Source organism: Nicotiana tabacum, chromosome 13 (genome assembly GCF_000715075.1).
Source record: "Nicotiana tabacum cultivar K326 chromosome 13, ASM71507v2, whole genome shotgun sequence".
Classification (NCBI taxonomy): domain Eukaryota; kingdom Viridiplantae; phylum Streptophyta; class Magnoliopsida; order Solanales; family Solanaceae; genus Nicotiana; species Nicotiana tabacum.
Window position 1 is genome coordinate 85,644,046 of NC_134092.1, and position 10,202 is coordinate 85,654,247.

Consider the following 10,202-nt stretch of genomic DNA (forward strand, 5'->3'; position numbering starts at 1 on the left):
TACTGCTAAAGATCCTTATTGATACTGAAAGCATGTGCTGCAATCGTTTTCCCTTAGTGCAGTTTTTGTCCCAATTGGATATTTCTAGCAATATTTTTAATGAGGCAGCAATGTAAAGTATACTACGAAGAAAGGGTCATCGGAAAAAAAAAGACTTTCAGTGTTCGAATTCTCATACTTAGCATCTAAATACTGGGGAGGAACTATTACATATTAAGGCACAAAAAGTGTCACGAAGACCGGGGACTGTTAGAACCGGGATCTATGTCTTATCAGGACCGGGGACTGCATGATCACTCTCGTAGAAATTAGTTGTTCAAGTTAGTTATATATATTGACAACTTTATTTACTTAAGCAAATGAATGTTTATGTAAATTTACTTTTAAATATAGAAGGAATAAATCAAAATCCTTTTATTTTTATCTTATTTCTTGTCAGAATGATAAGTTAATTTATTTTTACGTTTGAAAGTTACTTAAAACTTCAAATGCTTGTTCCAGAATGAACATGAGATATCCTCTTCAAGAGCACCATAAACATAAGGTCCCTCTCTTATGAAACCCTCATAGTCAAAGGGTAGATTCTGGAAGTGTGAATGCCCGGAATAAAAAACTATCGGATGTGAAAAGAATTTTTGAAGCTTTGTCAGTTAAATGAAAAAGAATATTTTTGCACAACACTTAAGCACAAAATTTCTTTCATTAATTAAAATGCCAAACTCAATAAAGAAGTTTTGGCATAGTTACAGAAGAAAAACAATAGACATCAGCTATTTTTGCTGCCAGAGCCCGAAGGGAGAGAAGAGTCTTCGTTTTCCTTTTCAGGAGAGGGTTGTTCCGCTTCCAGTTAGAGGCCTTCATCCTTATCTTCTTCTTCAGATTCCTCTTTGGTTCCCGAATACTCAGAGATAGTGTTTCGAAGAGTTAGAGGCATCGGGCCTAGCTGGGAGGTTCTCGAGAGTAGTTGTCTCCAATTCATGAGCTTTGGCAATGCAGTCATCTATATTTACCATGCCTTATTTAGCCTCCTCCAAGGTTTTCCTCTTCATGTGATAAATGACGTAGATTCTCTCGAGGAGGATAGAATCTTCCTGGTCTTCGAGTTTAGCTCGGAGTTTCCCAATTTTTGATTGGAGCTTATCATTTTTAGCTTTTACAATGTTGATCTTCGAATCAAGCTCATCATTGATTGTCGCATGAAGTTTGTTCTGCTCCATGACCCATCGGAATATTTCTTTCATTTTGGCTCTCTTCTCCTCCGCGGCATTAGCCTCTTCAGATTTCAAGTGTAAGTTTGCTTCCAAGTTATTGATTTGCTCCATAAAAGCAAACTCACGCTCAGCCGCTGCAGTTATGGCATCATGCAGCCCATCCCATATGGCCTTCGCCTCCTTAAGATCTTTATGTAATTGAGTGGCTTCTTGGTTGTGGGCTATTCTGTCTTACTCAGATTGCTCTAGTCAAGCTTTGAGCACACCCATTTGAGCAATATTTTCTTCTAGCACTGGAAGGCGCTCGCTAAACAGATTTCGTTAAGCCAAAAGATGATCTCGTTCCAAAGTAAGTTCTTGTTTGTCCAGCATTAACCTTTGCATGACCTCGGAAGCAAGAAGGTTGGCCTGAAAAGGTTAAATCTAAGGTTATTAATGCAAAGTATAATAAATGAAAAGGGGATATAAATTAGTTAGATTGATACCTGCGTCGAACAATGCATGTTATTGTTTAGCAAACACTCAGCAGAAAGAGAGTCCATCATTCTCGAATCATTTTCTATGGCAAACGGCTTCAGATAGTTAGCAAGCTCCACCGGCTTGGAAAGTATGTGGCACTCATTCGAGACCATGAGGATGACACTTCGTTTTCCACTGAGGTTTTGAGTGGGTACCAGGAAAGTGTTCCCTAGATTCCCGTGATCAGATGACCGTGGGGAAGGAACATTTATTGCTTTTTTAGTTGGGGCCGGTGAAGAGTTAGCAGCTAGTGTAGAAGGAGATGCGATTGTAGCTGGCTCAGAATTTAATTGTGGAGGTAACTCCGGGTTAAGATTCCTCTAAGTGGAAACGTCAACAGGAATCCGAAAGCAGGACTCAGCGTTTCCAATGATTTCCTTTTCCCTGAAGAGTCCTTGAACTTCTCCCGGCTGTGGAGTTTGAAGCTCACCTGGCTGAGCATCTGGTTGAGCTGATGAAGATCTTTTTCTTCTCTAAAGGGGATCCGCTTCATCATCAAGGACCACTATGGCCGGTCCGGTTGGTGTTTCTTTCAATTTCTTCTCCTGACGCCGAAGAGGTACGTTTTCTCTTTGGTTTTTTATCTTTGGGCTGAGGACTCCGGGAGGAGGTGCCTTCACTGAAAGCAATAGTAGATTTACTAGCTCTCCTCCGATTAAGGACATTTTATAATGCTCGTTGAGCTTCCTCCGGGTCATCAAGAACCTCAACTTCGGGGCAGACAATGGATCCCTTTGGAAGTCCTGCGTTTTGCAAAAAGTGAGTTAACAAATTAATTCTGAGTCATGCTAAAAGATGAAAGAAGGAAGAAAGAACCTTTACTTACCATGATTTTTGGCTTTTCAATTAAATCTGGGAGCCATTTATTTCCACCTTTGAAATTCCGGTGTAGAAATATCTAAATGTTTATGTACCTATTAGACCAGGTTCTGAACCCATGGTGGTTCCCAATGAGTAGCTGGAATAAGTAAAATGCAAAGTTAACGAAGGAGGAAAGTCTTCTTAAACATGGAAAGGAAAAGATATCCGAAGACTTATGAAGAAGATTCCACGATTCAGGAATAACAGGTGATGTTGTAGGGAGAATATCCCTGGTAGCGATGACAACGAACCGCTCTATCCAGCCACGATTGTCATCGTCATCAACACTAGTAAGAAGGGCATGGTGTCCGCATTTGCTGAGCTTTAGCACACCTCCACGGAAGATCATTGGATAATAGAGGTTGATCATGTGCGAGATTTAGGGTTTCCCCAGTCCAGGAGCACAATTTTCGGAGGTAGGCCATTGTACGCCAAATCGATGGACCCACTTGGGCCAATCATATTTGATACCGATTGAAGAATTCTAAAATTATAGAGTCGATTTCTTTAAAAAATTCTAGAGTGAAGGGGTATGTATAAACATACATGATCCCTAATTTGGAGAAGGTGACCCTTTCCACTTTATTAGGGGCAATGATGCCAATGTCATTCCAATCATAATCCCTCTTTACGACAAGAATGCTAGCAAGACGTATGGAAGAAGGGTATATGTGAACATGCCAGAATCTGTCGTTTTTAGGATTAATGGGTTCTTTTTGGAGTTGAAGATCTAACCGAGAGTCAAGTTGGAGAGGAATAATGGTATTAACGGTAGGAGGTTCGGATTCAATATCAACCTCTTACATTTTGTTCTTCTTACAGCCTCCACCGAAGAGAAGAGAAGTGTTTTCGATGACAACGGTGTTAGAAGACATGGTAATGGTAAGAAATTCAAGTAGTGAAATTCTACTGAGAAAGAGAAATTTTGCAGTAGGGTTCTAAGGAGATTCAAAGAAAGCAAAAAGATTTGTTAAAGTGAAGGGTAAAAGTGATGAGTAGTCAAGAGGTTTATAGAGGAAAAAATCGTGGTCATGATTACCCTGGCAAAAATATTTGTCAAATCACGGAATAATACATGTTTGGGTCATTAAATGTTAGAAGACGTACATCATTTCAAGTGTCAGCAACTGTTCAGGAACTTTCCCGCCAAGAAAAGAGGTCTTATCTACGTCCCGGTAACCCGATGTTGTGTCACCGAAAAGTAGGGGGACTATTTGTATGGGGTAAAATTGGTTAGTGATAGTTAAATGAATGATAAGATGGCACATGGAACTGAAGACAAGTAGGATGGGAGTCAGCAAATATTTGGCACTGGATACAAGCATGAGATCGGTGCTGAGTGAGTTCCGAAGGCATGGGAACTGAAGACAAAGATTTAAAAGAAAGACATCAGTTGGAAAAGACAGCATTCAATGATCAGTCGCTCAAAAAAATCTATGCATTAATAACCAACTGTTATGCAGCCATCAATGGCGGTTTTATTCACATTCAAGAGAAGCTTGATATGGGGATCTTGACTCCCTAAATAGAGCTATAAATAAGAGAATTAATATCCATTGTAGGACACGAAACCTTTTGTATACAAAAGCTAAAATTAGCTCTCATTCTATAAGACTGCTCTTTTACTTTGTTCTTAATATTGTTCTTGTTTCTGCTACCGGAGAAGCTAAATTCATAGCCATGTTCGTATTTCCTATAAGTTTATTTTATAATCTTATTTTTGTTCTTATTTATTTTATATTTTTTGGTCAAATTAATTAACGTCTCTATAAACCACATTATAAATTCAATTGTATTATTTTACGGGTAAACATAATTGTTGATAGTAAGGGCAATTGTGATACTTTACGTGTCTTTAGCTTATTTATTAAAAGTCCTTTTTCTCACATATATAATATGGAACAACAAGAATATTACATGGCTCCGTGTCTCCGTCATGCGCAATACTCTTGGTTGATTTTTTTCCCTCGTCGTGTTTAATGGGTGAAGTTTTGACTTGGCTTTAAAAACGAAGTCAAATTTACATTAAGTAAGAGTTTAGGTCCACTTGACCAGACGAGTTTGATCTAGAATCCCCAGGGACTGGACTGCTATGACATATACTTTTGGGCCAATCGGCCATGTGTACTTGGGATTCAATTTAAAAAAACTATGCGAGCTTTTCCTATATATACTATGATAGTAACTTATTAATTTATTTTCTCTAGATTTTATAATTTTCAAAAAGTATCTAGGTTTTTCTTACAAATTGTATACATTCCCCCTTAGAAAGCTCTCATCCCATGATTAATATCTTCAATTAAGGGATTCAATTATATCATTTTCTTTTTTCATACTTCTCCTCATTTCATGCGTCCTAATTTATTCAATACGCAGATCTCCTCTTTTCTCTCTTCGATAGTTGCACGTCTTCACCAAGAAGCTGGTAATTTTGCTTCAGTTGTTGAATGATTTTGGTTGGAACCTTCAAATACTGGATATAATGCCATACTACATATTCTATGTTCCTATTATCCTTATAATATTAGGAAAATGATACCGAATCTACCAAAAAGATACTTTTTCTTTACAGTTATAAATCTATACACACGGCATAGAATGTCATGAGATGATAAAAAAAATCAGTTGCTAAAAGTTTCTTCAACAATTCAAAAATTATTAAACTCTAGCAAAATTATTACTAATAGGATAATGGCTCATACACAATCCAAATGTGAAATTGGTCACAAACTTACAATTGCTCACCACCACATACAATTATCATACATTTGTGGTACAATTTCTGTAACAATTATGATACAAATACAATTATGATACAATCATGATACAATTCTGATCTTCATCTTCTTCAAGTTTCAATCACAACTCTAAACTTAAATTCTGATACAATATTGTATTAGTATTGTATTAGGTCTTATTTACATATTGATATATAATATACAAGTCAAATACAACTTTGATACAATTGTGATACAATTATGATACAATCGATACAATTCAGAAACTTTTCTTCTTCGAGTTTCAATATGAAATTTTACCTAAAAATAACTCTAAACTTAACCAATCTCCCTCATAATTGAGATATAAACTCCAAGTTATATTCTCAATTATTTGCAAGAGCACCCAATCTAAACAAATCACAAATTCATAAAACCCAAATGTTGAATTCAAAACTTCGAAACTTTTTAATGAATGTCAATGGAGAACTCTTTGCTACTGCAATTTTAGAGATAATGTCGATGAATTTGTGTGAAGAGGATGAGAAAAAATCACAATTTCGTAAAACTCAAATGTTGAATTCGAAGCTTTTTAATGGTTGCCAATGGAGAACTCTTTGCTACTGCAATTTTAGAGATAATACCGATGAATATGTGTGAAGAGGATTAGATTTGGATTAATTTGTATGAAAGAGAGAAATATTTCAAAATCGTTTTGAAAATGGGATGAAAACGTAATTTTAGGGGCTTTGTATAACTGATATACATGAGAGTGGGCCGGGGGAGGGGGAAGGGTGGGGCTGACGTGGGGGGCGGGAGAGGGAAGGGTTGTATCAGTTACATCCTAGTTTTATGGATGCTCTCTTTATTAAGATTTTGTATATAAATAGTAAATATAGATAGAGAATATAATTTTTAAGGAACCTAAAGAAAAGTAGTAAATAAATTTCTATTATAGTATAGCTAGGTAAATTTTACTATTAGTTATGTTAGCCCATAGGTAAATTAGTACAAAAATTAACCAATTCATAAAATATTACCAATATTGGCTAAATGCTACCGATATTAACCAATTAGCTATTTGTAGCAAAAAAATAGTAAATTTTTGCTTTCTTTTGAGTGGATGTTGTTGGAGTAGATTGGGTACAGTTTAAGGAGTTTGAATCTTAGTTTTGTGATAATTTGGTGGGGTTTTGAGGTAGTTTGAATTGAAAAGTCAAAGTAGAAGATGAACATGGAAAAGATGAAATGTGTATCACACTGTGCATCAAATTTGTATCAAATGTGTATCACATGTATATATATGTGCGAGATACATGCGTGATACATGTGTCGCAGAAAAACTTTTTAAATTCGATTTTAACAACGAATTTTGATACCAAATCACCTCCAATCTTCCTCAAATTTCGTATATTGACTCATCTTTAGCTTTCAATGAATTTCAACAATACCCGTTTCCCTTTTTGCTTAGGTTTTTGGAATCTTATATTTTTTTCCCCTTTGTGTTTCATCAATTTGTTTGCTATCTCATCCATAAAATTTCTTTTCCGTTTTGCATCTAATGTTGTTGATCACGCTTGAAAATATGAGAGGAGATCTTTGCGTGTAATATTTGGAGAGAAAGAATGCTTATTTATCTAGGTTCTCAATTTTTGTATACTGGGTTAATTTTGATAAATTTATGATTAATGGCTAGAGGCGGGTAAGTTTGGAGTTATTTTGAACATTTTCGTTCAATTTATTTGGAATTTGTGAGAGGGAGTGGACGGGACATTATATAGAGATCAAATTAACAAGAAAGCAAGTAAAAAAGAATAAATAATACTTATGGATATACTATAGTAGAATAATTTCACAATGTTCACGATACATGTACAAAATAATCAATGGAAAATAATTAGAATATTACACAAATAATTTAATATCAAATTCACAGCCCTGCAGTGAATGGCACACCAGTAGAAGGCAACCATGAGCGACCACCTATGAGATTCGCAACAGTAAATTTTGAAGCTTCATTTGTATTAGTTATAACATGGTAACCAGGCCACTTCACCCTATTTCTAGTCGAAGCACCAGGACCCCAATTACCATGCTCCCCATAATACAAAGTTTTAAATGCGAAATCAGAATTCAGCCATGGCAACCATCCTGATGGATTAATCAAACCATCAATATATGACCTCATTACAACCGTTCTTGAATATTCCTGCCACGGACGACCCAAATATGTCTGAAATGCTCGAACCACTGGCTTAAGGCTCGGTGATGCTGTTATTCTCGAATTGTGAATTGATATTCCAGTGTTCTGAAAAGGGTCACCTCTGCCTTGAGCTGTGATTACATTGACTTGGCCAACTAGGGGTCTTCTGACAAAAATGATACAATTTTGGAAAACAACAGCGGCGTTGCCGAATATGAAGTCTATTGTCCCGTAGATATGACATGTTTTGTAGAATTGTCGTTGGGATTGGACAAAGATTGTGTCTTGGTAACCTTCGAAGCCACAGGCGTAGAATACTGAGAGATCAGATGCTGATCGGAGAGCTACTGCTTGACCATTTTTTGGACCTGCGGTGTTTCGGAATGTGATGCCACGAGCAATGAATCCATTTCCATCTACCCCTGAAACACCATTTTTATGGAAAATTAAACAAGTGATTAAGACTTACATTTACATCTATGCAGTTATAACAAACAGTATAAGCATTACAGATAAATGTCTTAACTATTATAGTACCAGTAGATAACTTGCCTTATTTTTTCAGGTTACTAATAACATTTAACTTGATTTTACGGACAGTTACTTAGCTGACCTGATAGTATTATTCAAAATGGTTAACGTAGCCCAAAAACATGTATTAGTTGGACAAAGTATGGTTACAACTCATGGGAATAATTTGATATAGAAGCAATGCTGATATTATTGTCCCAGATCATCACTCCCTTAGATCAGTATGGTTTCTTTGAAAAAGAATCCTCCTTCTAGAAGTAGGACAAAACTTAACATGCAATCGATAATGTCAAATATAAATTGTAAATTGCTATACGTTATGAAACAACGAAGAAATTACGTTTTTGTTTTATTTATAATAAAAAACAAAGCAGAAGCCTTCGCGAATAAGAAGCCTATGAATGGCATATCACGTTAAAGCATATGAATATTACAGCAAAGTGCCCCCACCAAAACAGCATACTCATATATCTTTAGCTTTACTTCATGAACTAGAATTAAATTAGACCTTGCCTATTACTTGCGACTTCTCTAACAAGGTCCTCTCTCCATTACTCTATTCCCATGCTTATATCTTAATTATGTAAAACTAAAAGTTAAATTTTTTACCCAAAACGTAAAAAAGTTAAATAAATAAAAATAAAATAAAGTGGAGAGAGAGAGAGAGTGGACGTACCAACAGTTGCAGTACTGTAAGTTGTGAAACCTCCAGCGGCACTTCGGCTACCCGTAATAATTGTGTATCTCAAACCAGCACCAACTAACATGATGTTACTAATTCCAGGCCCTATAGCCACATTTTCTCTATAAACACCTTTTTTAATATATATGATAGTCCTCTGATTTGCAACTTTCTTTGAGGCTGCATTTATTGCAGCCTGAACAGACCGAAAATTCCCTGATCCATCTTGAGCCACCACGTAAATTGCCTTGGAAGCTAAGCTCCTCGTTGTGGATTGTAACAACTTTCTTTCCCTAGCCGTAACCCAACTTGGAAATCCATCTACTTGTGTTGAATTTTGTGAATCCACAAGCTCCCCATTTATAGCCAAACAATTGCTAATCAATTGAGAGACATTAGTGGATAAAGTTGGATGTAGGACATTTGAAACATTGAGCTGATTTGAACTAGATAAACATGTTTCAATATTTGTTAACGAGGCGCTGAGCCAAGTTTGAGCATCGAAATCGGAACAGGAAGTGAAGTTGGATTGGATGCCATGAAGAGTACGGTTTAATTGGAGGATGGTGTCGTCAATGAGCTTGTCACAATCCATCCAGACTAGTTTCTTTCGTTTTCCGCGGCAGTGCTGGCCAACATTTTTCGCGTGTTTTTGTACTTGGAGGGCTTGCTCCAAGGCGACCTCCGTGGTCATGGTTCGAAACTCTTGTTTACATTTCGGTTTGTAACGCTGGGGGGAAACATCTGCCATCAAGTACTTACATGGCTCAGGATGAGGAGTGGTGCTACACCACCAGTTAATATCATCACTTGTTTGTTCTTCAATGGAATAAGATTGGTGTAGGAACAAAGAGAAGGAAAAGAATATAAAGAGTACAAAAGAATTGAGCTTATAAGTTGTCATTGTGGTATATATGGTATGTTTTGTTGGAAATATAATGTTGTGTTGTTGTCACGAATAGCGACTTGAATCGAGGATCATTTAATGATGGGGTTTGTGTTTTTTTATACTAGTGGAAACAAATCTGAAATGGAATGTCAGTTGGCTTCTTGAAATGGGAAGCAAAATAACAATAATAAATGCAATCACAAGATAAGAAAGTCAAGGCTGATATCCCAAACACCAGTGTCTTTACTTCATTTTGTGATCCTTGGTTTTGTAGATGACTGCCAATGCACTAAATATATATGGGGAGAGAGATAGAGAGAAAGAGAAAGGGGTGAGTGTCTGGTCTTGTGCTGCATCCATGCGAATAGTATTGTTTATCAATCATAATGTCATTATGTCAAAGAGTGATAATAATAATAATAATAATAATATAAATTTTGATGGCATTCTTCAAGGTAAAGTATGAATTCGATCTTCATTTGTTCTGCATAATGTAAAGATTGACCTAGCTGTATTGCTTGGGCAGTAATGTGCTACGCGTAATTTAAAATAAACAAAAAGGCAGGGTCTAATATACATGATTATGAAT

The 10,202-nt window shown here is 36.3% G+C and overlaps 1 protein-coding gene across 1 annotated transcript; it reads right to left on the reverse strand.

The window, feature by feature from the left end:
- Nucleotides 1-7,109: 7,109 nt before the first annotated feature.
- On the reverse strand, nt 7,110-9,890 carry LOC107788209 (putative pectinesterase/pectinesterase inhibitor 33). Its single transcript, XM_016609885.2, has 2 exons — nt 8,719-9,890; nt 7,110-7,933 (listed from the first exon to the last, which is right to left on the reverse strand). Exons 1-2 carry the CDS (start codon nt 9,626-9,628, stop codon nt 7,239-7,241), a joined length of 1,605 nt encoding a protein of 534 aa, XP_016465371.2. The 5' UTR covers nt 9,629-9,890; the 3' UTR covers nt 7,110-7,238.
- Nucleotides 9,891-10,202: the final 312 nt, after the last annotated feature.